Genomic DNA, 16651 nt, shown 5'->3' with positions numbered 1-16651 from the left:
CTGGGAGGGGAGGCAGCAGTTGCTTGCCTTTGGCAAGTTAAAAATCATTAATCCTAAAGAATAGCTGGTAGATAGTGCTGAAGAAAGGCTGTTGCTGGCTGCATTTAGTAATTATTAAGAAAATGGAGCCTTGGCTATCCCATAAATACATTTTCCATCAAATAAAGCAAGATAAATCCCATGCCTCAGACCTGAACTGACCCACAGTCATCTTCCTTTTCCAGTATTCCAGGCTGGCTCCTGCTGAGCACTGGTTAAAGGTGTGAGACTCAGCCCTTGTGGGGTGAAGGCACTGGGGCTTAAATTCCAGTGGGGAAAAATTAGTTTTTCTGATGAAAAATCATTTAGATGGGAAATTTTTTAATATCTAAAAGAAAAGGGAATGTATTATATTGATTCAAAATTGAAAGTTCTGATAAACTGGGGAATTTGAAGCAGAGTTTGTGAGATTACACTGGAGGCAGAGAAGGCAAAACTAAACCAATTTCTTTTTAAAGAGAATTTTACTTTTCCTGTTGAAGGAGAGAGATAAATTAGAAATGATTGTCTTGAAAAATCACCTTTTTGGGGTACACAAACAAAGCCTTTGTGGAAACCTATAAACATCCCTTGGTTAATACTCATTAATCAGTTATGCATTAGTGGTAACAAAGGCTAATTGATCTGGAGGTTTGTAAATGGTGTGCTGGCAGACTCCAGGCTGTTCTTCCTGGATAAGGGTCTTCTGTATTCCAGAACCACAAAATCTGGAAATAGTTTCTGTCCCAAAGTCAGCTTGTAAGAAGTGAGCTGGTGCACAAGTCTTGGCAGTTTTCTCAGAAGATTAGTGAAAATGTGTTTCATTTACAAGTGCTTTGCTCTCATGGGATGGGCACTTTTGAGAGGGAAGCATTTCAGTCTGGATGTGTAATACAGGACTGCAATGATCCCCTGGTGCCCAGGACCCCTCTTGTGAGGTTTCCATGGTCTGATTGCAGCCTGTGAACTCCCCTGGTGTTGTGTTTGTGGTTCCTGCTGGTGTTGAGGCTTGGCAAAGAGCCTTGGCTACAGACTCTGTTTTCAAGTTACCAAGGATCCACACTCATGTCATGACTAGTTCTTGCTGAGGCCCTTCGTTCTGACGGTAGCTCAAGGTCCCTACTAAGTTTTTACCATGTTTAAAATTATTTTTTCTTTTAAACCTGTATATTTACCCTAGATGTACTTTCTCCATGAATATGCATTTTTTTTCTCACATACTTTCTGGTGATTTCTCAAATCATAAAGGTACCCACCTTTTGTCAAGCCTGAACGGAGAAATGCAGAAGCAGACAAAACCCTCTGTGAGTTTTCCTAGCGCTAACAAGGAAAAAAGTGAGATCATACGTTAATGCAGTTATGTTTTCAATTACATTCAAGAGTGTAACAAATTTTGCTTTTTGTATTAAGCATTAGATAGTTGTATATGTATCTTAAGATATATGTGGGCTTTTAACTTCTATCAGTCTTGCCATTACTAGATATAACATGTGCATAGAATATATACAAACCAATTTAAAAACTCCAAGATTTAATATCCACTTACATTTGCCTGCCTAATTTGTATGTATGGCTATTGCTTTTCTAAAAGCATTACTGGAGTATTTGTAGGAATACATACCGTTCAAAATTGGCTCAGAAAAACTAGATGGAGAATTTACGTGCCTCTCCATTGCCTGGAAAATCTTGGCCCTGGTCTTTTAAGATACCATTCCTACAAATCCTGTGATCCATATTGAATAAGTATAATCTGAATGAGAAGAAGAAGAAGGGTGTGCATCTATTAATATGCTGAAGCATGAGAATGTTATGAGTGGAACAAAAAGGGAGTGGTTGATAATAAAGAGGTAGGGTTAGAGGTGGGGAATATTTATTATGTGAATTCAAGCTCATATGAAAAAACTGGTTTAGCAACCAGCCTTAATAGCTCCAATAGACAATTTTGAATAAAGGCAAGCTGGTAAAGGCAGACTCTAAAATGTTGAGCATAAGTGAAGCTCTTGTGGCAGTGGCTGTATTTCTTCTAATTACACAGTTTTTAAAGTTGCAGCGAGTGCGGAGACGGTTTCCTCCTGGACCAGTCCCTCTCCCAGTCCTTGGGACACTGATACAGCTGAACTTTCAGTTAAATCGTGATCTTCTCATGCAGGTACTTATTTTCAGATACTCCTAATTGTCTAAAAGTCTTTGTGATTTCTCCTTTCTCGTGTTGCTTGCTATGTGAAAGCATTCTCTCCCAAAATTACATTGGTAGTACTGTAACTGTTACCTGGCCACTGTGATATCATGCTTTGGTTCAGAACTGCTGGTTTGGTTTGCAGAATAAGAAAAAGTTATTGCAGTGTAAAGTAGATTGCCAAGCTAAGAAACCTGGTATTGGAATTTCTGAATGTGTGAAGGTCATTCTGGTGCTTAAACCTATCCCCTTTTAACACTGATTTTCACTGACATTCGTGTGAAACTTGATATCTTTCTATCCTCCCTTGCTACTAAATTTTACAAATTCATGTGAAAATTGATATATTTTAGGATTAAATATCTTTAGGGATTATATATCAGATTTGGAGTTAGGGAAAAAAAATACTTAAAAAAAATTACTTTCACAGCATGGATTTGTAGCTTTCTGAGCACTGGCACTCTAGCTCGAGCAGTAAATAGATACTTCCCTGCACTCTGTGTATCAGCTTGTTTGTATTGATGAGATCAAAATCAAATGGGAGGAAAGAAGAAAGTCCAGTCTCTAAGCTAATTACTCCTCTAACAGTTCTGTCTTCTTTTGTGCTACTTTACTTGTACAGATGATAGAAACCCTCTTGAAATAAATGAATGAATAGAAAATACCCTTAAGCCCATTAATGAGTGTGAAGTGAGCCTTGGCTTATATACAGTAATAAAAGATGCTAAATGTTTCTTGACATAGGCATGTGGCTCTGAGAAGTGGGAATACACAGGTGTTTTCAACAGTGAATATTGGAAAAGAGATTCATGCCTTCTCAGTGATAATTGTAGACTGGTGGGAAAGAGGGAGAACATCACTCCACCTTAGGGCTGGTCCTGTAATCAGTGCAAAAACAGGTTCATCCTCTGTTTGCAGTGTGTGGGATTTAATCTCTTTCAGCTTTCCTGGCTTCTCTCCCATCTCTAGCTGGCAAAAATTCATGGCAACATCTTCACCTTATGGTTTGGATGGGCCCCAGTGGTTATACTGAATGGATTTCAAGCAGTGAAGGATGGCATGACCACACACCCCGAAGATGTTTCTGGCAGGCTGGTGTCACCTTTCTTCAGAGCAATGGCCAAAGGAAAAGGTGAGAATTTCCAGGCATAAATAGTGCACCTAAATAGTGCATAAATAGTGCATCTTGACAAATTGCATTATCTTATGTTGCTTGTGACCACCTTCAGAGGTAGCACAGAGACAGGGCTTGTCTGTGACGAATGACTGCAAGGTACAGAGAGGTGAAATAGCTTTTGGAAAGTAGCAGGAGGAAAATACTAGCAAGAGGAAAAGGATTCATAATATCTTCCATGGAATACTTACTGGGGCAGATTCAGAGGGGATGAGATGTGGCAATGGTAAGTTGTATCACAGAGAAATGGAGGAAAAGCAGGAAACAACCCAATTCCTTGTCCTGGACATGTTGCCTCCCCCTGTGACATTTTCCATGAAGAGTGAGTTTGACAGTGGGATCTTCTTCCCATTCCCTTCATTTTGGGAATATTCTCCTGCTGGCACAGTTGCACCTGGAAGTTCAGTGTGCTTCTGTTTCAACCTTGCTGTAGGTTTCATTCCACCAACCACACTAGAAATTCCCAAAGCCTGTCACAAAGCCTAAATACTGAACTTTCCTGCCCTGCAGACAGGAACTTTTCTCCCAGTGGACAATCAGAACTCTTTCCCATTTTCCCTTCATGAGAATCATTACCCTGATTCAGGTGAGCTTCAGGCATAGCAGGAAGTGTGAGACAAGCACTGCAAAGAACACCTAGAGAAGCAGCTGAGATATCCTGAGGTACCTGATTGTCTGGGATCAAACTTAATCCTGCAAGTCATCTTACACCCAGCTGAGTTTTCCCATTTCAGTCCTACCAACATGATTACAGGTCACTGCTGTTCCTTGGTGCCTTTGTGCAAGGCAACAGTTTAATTATTTCTGTAGCTTAGTAAATCCTTTGATGTAGTCTTTGTCTATGATTAATATTAGCATGATAAGGAGCTCTTCCTTTAATGGATGCAGGAATTATGCTGGCAACTGGTCACACCTGGAAGCAGCAGAGGAGGTTTGCTCTGAGGACCTTACGCAACCTTGGTCTGGGGAAGAGAGGTCTGGAGTACCGAGTGCAAGAGGAAGCTCACTACCTGGTAGACTTCTTTGCAAGTATGAAAGGTATTTCTGCAATAAATATCAATACAGTTTTGCCATTATTCTGGCATCTTTAGTCACGAACTTCTCTGTCCTGTCCTGAAACTGATGGCAGCTTTTGTTCCACAAGGGATTGTGCAGAGTCTTACACTGTCTGTGTGGAATGGACTGAAAATGCAAAGCCACCAGTCCATCTTGTGTTTTCAAGGAGACTATTCTTGCTCAAAATTATTTTAAAAACTACCAAAATTGAGAAGAAAAACCAGAGTTTATTGATTATTTACATTATAGAGCACCCTAAGTGGAAAGGGATCTCTGAAGATGGTTTAGCCTAACCCCTACTCAAAGAAGGGTCAATCTGAGCAGGTTTCTTAGGGCTGAGTTGTAAATATCTGCAGCAATGGAGGCTTCACCACCTCTCTGGGTAACCAGTTCCACTGTTCAGTGAGCACTACAGTAAAAACATTTCTTGTGTTTATGCAGAATTTAAAGTATTTACATTTTTTCCTGCCCCACTTTGTACCACTGAGAAAAGTTTGGTTCTATGTTCTTTATATCCCCCCCCCATGTATTTATACATATTTAGATATCTCCCTATGTTTTCCCTTCTCCAGACTAAATAGTCCATCTCTCTCAGTCTCTCTCATGCCAGATGTTTCAATTCCTTAATTTTCCTTGTGGCCCTTTGCTCAACTTGTTCTAATACACTGATGTCCCTCATACTGGGGAGTCCAGAGCTGGACCCAGAACTTCAGCTGGGTCTTGCCAGTGCTGATCAGAGGGGAAGGATCACCTCCCTTGGCCTGCCACCAACTCATTTCCTAATGCAACCCAGGATGATGTTGGCCTTTGCCTCAAGGGCACATTTTTTGCTCTCTTATGGTGCTGGTGCATAAAGATACAAAATCATTGCTGATGAATTAAGTCCTGTAATGCCATTTGCATACACTCTGCAAAGCACTGGCTAGAATCTTGTCTTCATTACAAGATTCTACCTTTATCAACCCAGTTAGGATCATGTGAGTTGAATTTCCCAATACTGAGCATTATGCAAAAGCACAACAAATCAGGACATGCTGTGGCTAGTGTTGTATAAATTAAAAATAATTAGATAGAGCCCAGTCCCATGGTTTAACAGCCAGGAGAGATTGAGGTGTAACCATGTGTGCAAGGAAAAAAGCCCAGAACAGTAAGTTACTAATCAGAATTGTGCCTTGGCTGTTGGGCAGTTGCATCAATACATACACAAATAGATTTTTATTATTATGGTTGCAGGGAAACCTGTGAATCCTGCTTTCCCTCTTGTCCATTCTGTCTCAAATGTAATTTGTGCTGTCGTGTTTGGACATCGTTTCTCCAGAGAGGATGAGGCCTTTCATGAGCTGATCAAAGCTACAGAACATCTCTTCAAGTTTGGGGGAAGTTTTATTCATCATGTAAGTGAATGATCTGTTGTTTTTTTTCTGAGTAAGAGAGTGAGAAATGCAGATTTGAGAGCTATCAGGCAAAGTTCTAGAATGGGTGAGTGATGCCCCATGCAGTTTTACTGGGCAGTGAACTCTCTCAAAGTGGGGTGGTAAAGCCATAGTGGGAGAGAGGGCAGACATTTGAGAGTAGGAATGTCTGTAATCTTGGCAACTATATGTGATTAGTCAGACCACAGTTGTGTCTAAGGCTTCTGAACACATTTTGCAAATAAAAAATACCAGAGATGGAGCTAACCAAAAAGACTATGAAGTTCTAAGTGAATTTACCAAGGACTGGACAATTACTTTTTTTTGTGACAAGGCAATCATTAATGGATAATTTGATTTCTGACAATAAGAACTGATTTCCTAAGATACAAGTACAGTCTATTTAATTCAACCACACTCCAGTAAACACCTAATAATGTGCTTTCTGTAGTGTGATTAAAAGAGTACAAGAAGAGCTCAGCAAAATGAAGGTTGAGAAGGGATAAAAATTCTGGTGTTAAATAAACAATGGAATTATATTTTGAGCAGAAAAAGAGCTATTAAGAGAACGTTGTATCTTGGATATACAAGAATAGACAGATTACCCAGGCATAAATGTAGGCTGGAAACCAGAATTAACTTTCTAGCTATCAGAATAGGTTGAAATCAGCTATTTCTTAGGCCAGATTTTCCTAAATGGTAAAACAGAAGGAAAAAATAATCTAGTTGTGGCAGCTAACCCTGTCTTTCTTTCTGGAGGAGAGTTCTCGAAATTGTCATGTTCCATTGTTTTGCTGTTCCTTGGCTTTTCTGGGTTTCAGATATTTGAAATTTCATGGAGGAACCTTGAGAAGTTGATTGGTAGAGAGTACTTTGGGGGTTACCCAGCCTGTAAAGCAGCCACCGGGAGCCAGTCCTTGCTTTGGCAAGCATCCTGGTGAGGAGTTTCCAACTTTTGCTTCTCCCTTCCCGGTATTCTCCACTGGAGGGCAGGAGCTCACTTTTAAAATGCCTGAATGCAGTTCATAGCAATTGAAGCTATGAATAACTGCATAGATTAATACCATTCATTCTAGTTACAGTAATTCTAATTCAGTTTGTGATTGAGCTGAAAGCCTGTGGAACTCTGAATCTTACCATCACAACTAGAAATTATACAGTTTACTTTTCACAGCCTGAAAGCCCAAGCACAGTCATTGTCAGGATATTTTACTAATGCCGAGCTAACGTGAACATCACCTCTCTTTGTAGCAGGCCTCCCTAGTGCATTTTCTCGTGATAGAGACTTTGCAGGACCTCTTGTGTGTCACTCCCACAGCTCTATGAAATCTTCCCCTGGCTGATGAGCCGCCTCCCTGGGCCTCACAAGAAGGCCTTGGCTTGTTACGATGTCCTGAGCAACTTTACACGGAGAGAGATCCAAATGCACACAGAGCGTGGGGCACCAGAGGAGCTGCAGGATTTTATTGACTTCTACCTGGATCACATTGAAAAAGTAAGTTTTTTCTGCCCAATGATACAGTCATGGGGGAGTAGGTCAACATGGACCATTGAATCCTCACAATCAGTATAAATCATCACAATCTCTTGCCTTTCTAGATATGGTAATGGGAATCCAATAACCAGGATCTTCCTAAATCCTTTCTGATCATTGATATGCCACAGCACCTTGCAATCCTTTCATTAAAGGGCAGGTTAATACGCTGCAATTGTTTTTCATTGGCACAAGTTGTAAAATGATTGAAGGTCTCCAGGAAAAAGAGTAGTGAATTACTCAGAGAACAATGAGGGAGCTGGGAAGGCCTTTGGAAGACAGAGTGGATGGGATGCTCTGGCTACAATATTTCAGTAAAGGTTTGCCAAAAGAATTTGCGAGAGGACGGCTGGATTTTGAGAACATTTTATGGAGAAATAACCTAGGAGTCAGCAGTGTTTCAGACAAGACTGGAGAAGAGGAGAGTGCCAGAGTCAGTGAAGTGTCAACCAGACAAAGGAATTGGGACAAACAAGGGCATATTTGTCAGGCGTAGCAGAGGTCGGTGGGATTCTGCAGGGCTGTAGGAGGTCACAAGATCTCTCCCTTTTCTACACCACACCAGGATCACTTGGTATGAATCTCTTGGGTACTGGTTCCAGCCCTGATCCCTGGACTCAGTTGCCCTTCCCTTCTGTGACTCCTACCTCCACTTAAATCACTTTTCCTTTCTCCTCCGCTGCGGCAGGATACTTTCCTCTTCCTGTTCTGCTTGGTGACAGGAAGAAAAAGGGGAAAGAGGAGGAAGGGGCAAGATGAGACTGGTCTTACTTGGATGTGGCAAGGCAAGAGTGGCCCAGAGAGCCAAAGGCCCTGGGGAATGGGCAGTGGCTGTTGTCCCTGGTGGCAGTGCTGTCCTGCAGGGACAGCCAGTGTCCCTTTCACCACTCTCAAGTGCTGGTAGCAGCAACAGAGGCAGCCACAACCTGTTGGGCTGCAGCATTCACCCACCTCTCCCTGATAAATATTTATTGATCAATTCCCACATCAGCTGCTATATTCTTATGTACGGTGTGGATGTCAGCCTAAATGGCTTCTAGCCCCTTGAATCCTCTTGTTTTAATTTTTTTTAATATCAGCACAGTAACACACCTGGCCTTCCAAAGCATTGACTGTTTCTAAAGCTTTTCATTGCTGTTCTAGGAATTTATGAGACTTGAATATCAGTGTACCAGAAATTGTTTCAGTGAGCTCTTCTGGGACACTACTGGGTGGAAATCATCTAAGTTTGTTTATTAAAAAAATTGAACTGTCTCTAATAGGTGAACAGGGGCAATAAAAAAAGATTAGATGATATTACAGCAGGGAGAAGCATCTCTCCTTCTTTTCAATTGCTCTACTGGCAAGAGAAATGTTCAACACCCCTGAGCAAAACCTCCCTAAATATAGACAATTAATTCCCCCAAACCATAGCTGTGTTTATTTATAATTTCAGTGCATACATACACATCCTCACACTCCTAATTGAAAACTCTAAAACCCCAGAGCAGCTGTACATGAGTCATTGTGCCCTTGTGTAAAAGAAACCTGAATGCCACAGGTTAAGAACTTTATTCAGCCCAGTGTTTACTGCCTGGTCACTGCATTGCTTGGTAGAACAACTGAGTGGTGGACTGTGACTGGAGATATGAAGAATGACACACTGGTACACATCTTTAAAGCAGGATTTACCTTTGAAACACTCTAAGCTCCAAGTTAACCACTGTTTGCACATAAAGTCAATAGAAGCCAATAATTCTTTTTTTTTTTTTTTTTACAAAGGACATGATTTAGCTTCATGATTGAGAGTGGAACAAACATGGCTTGTCTGTTTGTGAAAGGTTAATTTTTGTGTTGATAGCCATCTGTGGTGTCTAACATTCCTTAGCAGTCTTTCTGTATTGTCCTAAAAGGAGAAGACACTGCAGCTTGGAACCAGTTATAGAATCACATTTATTCCAATTCTGTTTTTTCTAACTTTCATGTATAAACCTCTAACTTTTCTTATCATTTGCAGTCCAAAGATGAACCCAGGTCAACATACAATGAAGACAACATGGTTTATTCTATAAACGACCTGTTCTTGGGTGGATCAGAGACATCAAGCACTACTTTGAACTGGGGCCTTCTCTATATGGTGGCAAACCCAGACATCCAAGGTGAATAGATAAACCCATCACAGACATCTCCCATGTGACAGAAAAAATAATTTCCATAACATTCTCATGGATCAGAGATTATTCCTGGATAATGGTATGTGCCTAGTGGCACATGTACCTTTTTGTACTTGTAGGTCTGCCCATCAGTACATCCAGGGATTAAATTAACTCTGTGATGTATTTGAGTTTCTTGTAACAGAAATTATTCTAGTCAGGAGTGGAAACAGATGGCTCCTCTGTTACCTCTACACGTATTTAAGAAGTTTGGTTTTAAGTCTATTTCTAAAATAACTACCAATCCCTTTCATAGGGCACTGAATGAAAACCAAAGGAAGAAACATGTCTTATTCTGGATAACAGGAATCTCACAGGTTGCAGAATATGTGTAACTACCCAGAGGAGAACAGGATTTTAAATGGATGAAAGAGATGAAGATAAGAAAAATTTGGTCAACTTGTAGCTGTCAGACAAGAAATTCTGCCTAATCTCATGTTATCACATGTTTTGTTATCACTTACTCTAATTAAGGTTATGAAAGCACTGACTCACCTGTATAGTTTTATTTAACTAAATATTGCCCATATTTGGGAAAGCAGAGCATGTGCAGAGCAATTCTTCCTGAGCTTTTTGAGAAATACATTGCATCAGGGCTCTCAGAATGAGCTGACACCAGTATGTCTGTCCTCATTTAATTAATTGGTGACTTCTTTTTGAACCCATTCATACTTTTCCTGTGTTGACATCCAGTGACAGTGTTCCACTCTGTACCATAAGAAGAAGTTTGGTCTTTTGCTTTTTCCCTGAATCAGGGATAGAAATGTGTGTTTATATGACTGATTACTTCAAACTACCTGGATTCTTAAGTGCTTCTGCAAGATAGTTCTTCATTAGAAGGAAGTTAACTTAAAAATATTTCTGAATATACATTTTAAATTCTGTAAGGTGCTTAAATCTCTGTTGTCAGTTTAATGAAGGACTGCTGGCAGTCACAGGGCACACTTGGTGTGAATGGGCATAGACTGATCAATGCAGAATGGACTTCCCTGCGTCTCACGGTTGCTTCAAAAAGCCTGAAAAATGACAGGATCATTTATTAAAAATCTAAGGTATTTTTATTAGGTGTGTACTGCCTCTCTTGAAGTTTATAAATCAAAGGTTTTATTTTTGTTAATGCCCCCAAGACTCCCATGCAATAATTAAAATTTAAAACATGCTGTTCTTGATTAAAAGGCAGATACCAAGCAATAGATCAATTTTTTAAAATAGTACTTGGACCTTGTTCTAGTTGGCATTGCTTCACTTAGCAGGCACCCTGTGTAAGAACCATGTCCTTTTAACAAGAATTAGTCTTTTAAGGCTCAGACTCACTTGGCAGAAATTTCAGAGAGCTCTGAGCTTAATGTTCTAAGTGGCTGCAGGTGTTTTAGGCATCTAGGCAAAAGAAAACCCAAAGATAAATTTGTTATCTCTTGGATTTGTGGTAGTAAGGCAACATTTAGTTTTAAATTTTTGAGCAACAAATGTCTTTTCTTAATCCATGATCAAATAAATTCAGACCCAGAAACAGAGTTCTCATATGTTTAAGCTGTTGGAACATCCTGCTACTTCATTTTTCTTCAGAAGAAGGTACTTACTTTTCTAAATTAATTGTGGTGTTGTTCTCATAGTTCTAAGTTGAAAATGTCTTTGAAAATGAAATCACTGAAAATACTTGATATATTGTTCTGCCTGACACTGAATATTTTCCACAGAGAAAGTGCAGAAGGAGCTGGATGCTGTTCTGGGTCCCTCCAAGGTGATCTGCTATGAGGATCGGAGGGAGCTGCCCTACACAAACGCTGTGGTTCACGAGATCCAGCGCTTCAGCAACATTATTTCAGTGGGCATGCCCAGGGTGTGTGTGAGGAACACAACCTTGCTTGGCTTTCCCCTCAAAAAGGTACAGACACAGTTTCTCAGTTGCTACAGACTTTTCCTGCATCAGTAGAGCATGGTGTGGATTAAAATCTGTTTGTGCCAGGGCATTCTCCTCAACAGAAGGGGGGCTGGATGCCTTTGGGTCATGGTCTGGATGTCAACACGGAACAGAATGAAAGTTTTTCTCCTTTCAGGGCACCATAGTTCTTCCAAATATTGCTTCATCTTTGTATGACCCAGAGCACTGGGAAACTCCTCGACAGTTCAACCCTGGTCACTTCTTGGATAAGGATGGAAACTTTGTGGCCCAAGAAGCCTTTTTGCCATTCTCAATAGGTAAGTGGGCTACAGCACAAACATCAAGTTTGGATTGGGGCTGTAGAATGAGGATGTCTATTAAAAACCTACTGCTTGTCTATTCTGAACCTTTCTGTGGAAAACACTGCTTAAATCAACAAGATTCTTTTCAGTAACATATGTTCTACTGAACAAATAATAGCATGGAAAATCAGAGGTGTCCTGACAAACATATATATATATATCTAACTTGCCCTATTTTTGGAAGAACATTCTCTGCTAATGATTGTGGCCATTGATATTGGGCACTCATTTCATACCAGATGTATGGAAAGGACTCTCAAGCAGTGCTCTTGATTCTTTATGCATTCAACACTAGAACATGACATCTCCCAGGAAAAGCAAGTCCTTATTCTTCATTTACATGGTGGGATGAATTCCTTTAAAGCTGTCAGTATGATGAAGATGAGGCTTTTGAGGTAATTGAAGGGAGCAGAAGGGTTACATGAATAAAATTCTTTGAAGGAAGAAATACATCAGTGAAGCTTTGTGTCATTGATTGCACTAAGTCCTACAGAAATTCTGGGCTTGGCAAAAATATCTTTGCACTCTGTGAGGATGAAAACAGTTGTTGTTGGGGGTCAGGTTTCTTTACTCACTCTCCTTCCTCTGCAGGGCACCGGGTGTGTCTGGGGGAGCACTTGGCCAGGACCGAGCTGTTCATTTTCTTTGCCAGCCTGCTGCGGGCGTTCACCTTCCGCCTCCCCGAGGGAGTGACCCAGGCCAGCACGGAGCCCCTCATGGGGGGCACTCTGCAGCCCCAGCCCTACAGGCTCTGTGCCATCCCACGCTAGGCTGGACGTGTGCAGTGTCACAGACCATCTATGAAACGTCTTCCTGATTTTTCTGAACGTATCTCTTGAGACCATATAATGCTTTTTGTATTGCATTTGAATTTCTAGTTCAAAAGCCACGTTTTGTCTACAGTAGGCAATTTTATTTAGACCCTGTTACCTGCTCATGAAGGTGATCTTTTTTTGTGGTAAAAATTCTTTTGATCTGTAAGACCCCCATCATTCTCAGCCATAAAGGCGTCTTGCAGTTGCTGTCTGGCCTGGCAGGTATAAATCTGGGGCACAAAATTGACTGCCAGACTTCAAAAATTCATTCATTTTATCTGGTAATGAATTAATTCATTCTTGTTTCCAAAAGCAAATTGGGAAAACACACTTGGAAAATTCCACCTCTTGATGTCACTATCATCAACAGCAACATTTCAGTCAACTTTTTGTTGATGGTCACTAATAAAAGATATGAAGGAAAAATTAATAACTGATTTTATTTATAGATGACTTACAGCTTACTGAGAGTGTCTAGATTTGATGCAGCAGAATATGTGTAGGGCATCTTTAAACCTGGCAGAGAATACCTGAGTCCAGCAGTGAAAAGGTGCAGCTGGTGAAGAGTGAAGATACAGTGAGAAGATTTCTTTTGGGACACATACTTTCAGCATTTAAACAGTCTGACAAGTCAATTTTTGGAAAGTCTTTTCTAATAAGGCAACTGTTTACTCCCATGCCTGACTCCTTTTAGGATCAGCAATGGGCAGCTGCTAAACCAGGTGCAAGGAACTTCCCAAGGGACAGTTTGGGTGAGGAACCTGCTTTGGTTTGAGATGATGGTAAATTGAAAAATGCTAATGGAAAATGCCAAAGATACTTTTTTAACCCCCCAGCAGCTCAGCTTCCTGAAGCCACAAAGGGTTGCCATATACACAAATACTAGTCAAACACAATTAAAAAGCCCATAATTAGTAGAAAGAAAAAAATTGGTTCCTAGTTAAGTATTTATATTGTTTGGAATACTCTTGTGCATCATAGCTGAGAACTTGTCCTTCATTAATGTTGCTGTTTCTGTGAGAGAGGACAGGACAGCTGAACAGATGATCATCTGTTAAATCAGTTATCGCTCGATGTCATCCACTGTGTGATTGAGATTCGTTTGGGCAGTTCACCATGAATCACAGTTTTAGATTTGTCTCATTATTTCTAATTCAATGGCTGATGGAACACAGCATCAAAATAGTAACCACTTGATATTTAGCTGTTATTAAATGAAATGGCAGGATAGCACTAGTGAAATATGGAAGATCACATCCTGACATTTTACGTGACAGAAAACTGTGCCCTGGTAGAAACTGATGTCAAAGTCTGTGTGGATTTGCATGTGTGCATGGGGAGATAAGGCAAAGCTGAAACCACTGTGATTTGGGGATTTTGGAGCTGTCATTGCTGCTTGGAAATGAAGTTGGAAACATCATAGCATTACAAGCATTAACATCTCTGCTTTGTGATGCTGTCACCCCTGATGGCCACTTGCTTCCCCAGATATCCTTCCAAAAGGGAAGCTCCTGAATGAGTCTGGAATGGAACGATGGCATTGTGCAGCTGGAGCAGGTTGAGTTGCTGAACCCAAGGGAATGGCACAACCCAGAACCAGGGGCAGGAACCACTCGTGTGGTGTGTGAGAGGAAACGAGCAGAGCACCCTGCACCTCATATTGGGCAGGTTATTGGTGCCTGCCTGTGACAGGAACCGCTTGTGGCTGGTTTCTATTCCATTGTGCAGAAATGTCCGAGGGATGAGAGCCCAGCACGTGAGCCATGGCAGCAGCAGGATGTCAGAGGGAAGCTCACAGCACCGAGATGGGAGAGCTGGGCTTTTTAGAGCCTTTGCATTTCTGTTCCTGCCTGATCTTTTTTAAAAGTAAATCACTTTAGCTCATCTTCTAATAAAGCCTGGTCTTTTTGAGCTTTAGAAAGCCTTTCCAAAGCCTGGCTGATGCTGGCACAGAAGGCCAACGAAGCTGAGAGCAGATTTGAGAGAAGCCCAGCTCCCACTTATGAAGTGCCAGCCCTCTCAGCTTTGGCTGTGTGATGTCACCTCCAATCAGGCTGCTGAGCTTTAAGGGGTGTCTTGTAGACACCCCCTCACACACACATCCTTCATTCCTCTCTCTTATATCATTCATTGCTTCTGTGTTATTCTCATGTTTTCCTCAGGCTCCATTTTTGTAGTGATGCTTGCACCTGCTCAAGCATACAGGGGAAGATCTGGCTAAAAAAGGAAAATACAGAAAATGTGCAGAGGCAATGTGAAGATTTTGGATTCATAGCTCTTGGAGAGTCTCAGAGCCTTGTGAATCTGTGATGTTCATCTGACACCCTTGTCACTTAAAGTTTATACACAAAGCAAACATAAGAGGTAAAAAAAAATGTATTTCTAGTAGTATAATGAGGACAAAAGAAACTGGTAGTCTCTCAGAACTGCAGTATATCAGGAAGGCTCTCTGGCAGATGGGAAGCTTGATGGCTTTTTTTGGCTTTTATTGTCAATGAAAATGGCCAATGCATTCAACATTCCTGATGTTGAGGGAAGATTTGGGTCAAGGCTAGGAAGAAGTTAGAAAACAGCTAGATAAACATGGTATTTTCAAACTGGCTGAGCTGATTCATCCCAGGGCACTTAGGGGAACAGTATCAACCTCAGAGCTATTAGCAATTATCTATGAAAACCTGTGGAGGATGGGAAAAGGTCAAACATTTCCTTGTCTTCAGAAGGTAAGAGAAGTTGCAGTGCTATAAATCAGCCAGCCTGATTGCACTTCTCAGAATATCCTACAAATAATCAGATTGTAAGCACTGGAAGGAAAGCAGAGTCAGTATTCACCAAATAATGTCAAAGTTACTTAATTCTGTTTGATGACATTGCTAGAGGTCTGTTTTCAAGAGAGAAGCTGTTAATGTAATTTACTGCTCTTTAATGTGGCTTTGACACTATCTCACAAATTTTATGGAAATGTGGGGTATCTGAAGCTTGATAAAAGTTGATGGAAAAGTCAGGAAATGCATATAAATAGTACCATGTCAAACTGGAAGGATGCACTGAATGGGATTCTATCCTGCATCTGACACTGCAATATTTAATCAAGGACCTTGACAGTCCTCCCTTCCCCCCCCCCCCCCCCCCCCAAAAAAAAAAGGACAAAACAAACCAGGAAATATTGAAAAAAATAATTATGGCTATTCTCCAAAAATTTTAGCTTGTTGTTGGTCTTTATCCAGGTTGAGCTTCTGCAGTAGGGGAGTCGATTAGGACTAAAATTGCCTTTTATCTTTATGGTGTGTTTGACAGGATGCTTTACACAGAGCTGACCAAAGTGATCTCCTGAACAATGCCATCCTCTGATAAAAGAAAGCCCTGTACTCCATGAATCTGAGCAGTACAAAATGTCTCCCTACTTTTGTCAAATTATAGAAGTATGGATTTGTTCAGGTTGGAAAAGACCTCTTAGACTACTGAGTCCAAGCATAACCAGAGCACTGCCAAGTCCACCAGGAAACCATGTGCCAAGTGCCAAATCTACACATCTTTTAAATACCTCCAGGCAGGATGACTCCACCACTTCCCTGGGCAGCCTGTGCCAGGACTTGGCAACTTTTTGAGTGCAGAAATTTTCCCTAATGTCCAATTTAAAACATCCCTAGCATAACCTGATGCCATTTGCTCCTGTCCTGCCACTTGTTACTTGGGAGAAGAGGCCGATCCCCACCTGGCTACACCCTCCTTTCAGGGAGCTGTAGAGAGGGATGAGGTCTCTCCTATCCCTCCTTTTCTCCAGGTTGAATAATCCCAGCTCCCTCAGCTGCTCCTCCTCAGTCTTGCACTACAGACAGGTCACCAGGTCCATTTCTCTTCTCCAGACTCAGTCCAGCACCTCAATGTCTTTCTTGACAATTGTACAAGAAGTTCTGCAGCCTCTGAGGGCACTTCTTTTATTCTCTGTCTCCAGGTCCAGAACTGTGACCCTGTGCTGTCCCATGTGTGTTTGACATCCCCACTTTCTTCCATAAATCCTCACTCCAGCTGT

General features: G+C 41.1%; 1 protein-coding gene across 1 annotated transcript; it reads left to right on the top strand.

Annotated features, from left to right (window-relative positions):
* Positions 1–1996: 1996 nt before the first annotated feature.
* On the top strand, positions 1997–12576 carry LOC311157379 (cytochrome P450 2J4-like; the record flags this gene model as incomplete). Its single annotated transcript, XM_084212067.1, has 9 exons — positions 1997–2167; positions 3164–3326; positions 4257–4406; positions 5658–5818; positions 7155–7331; positions 9367–9508; positions 11260–11447; positions 11620–11761; positions 12398–12576. 9 exons carry the CDS (start codon positions 1997–1999, stop codon positions 12574–12576), a joined length of 1473 nt encoding a protein of 490 aa, XP_084068193.1.
* Positions 12577–16651: the final 4075 nt, after the last annotated feature.

The sequence above is a fragment of the Fringilla coelebs genome (assembly GCF_963513975.1).
Source record: "Fringilla coelebs genome assembly, chromosome: 10".
Lineage (NCBI taxonomy): Eukaryota > Metazoa > Chordata > Aves > Passeriformes > Fringillidae > Fringilla > Fringilla coelebs.
This window is presented reverse-complemented; position numbering and strand designations above follow the sequence as displayed.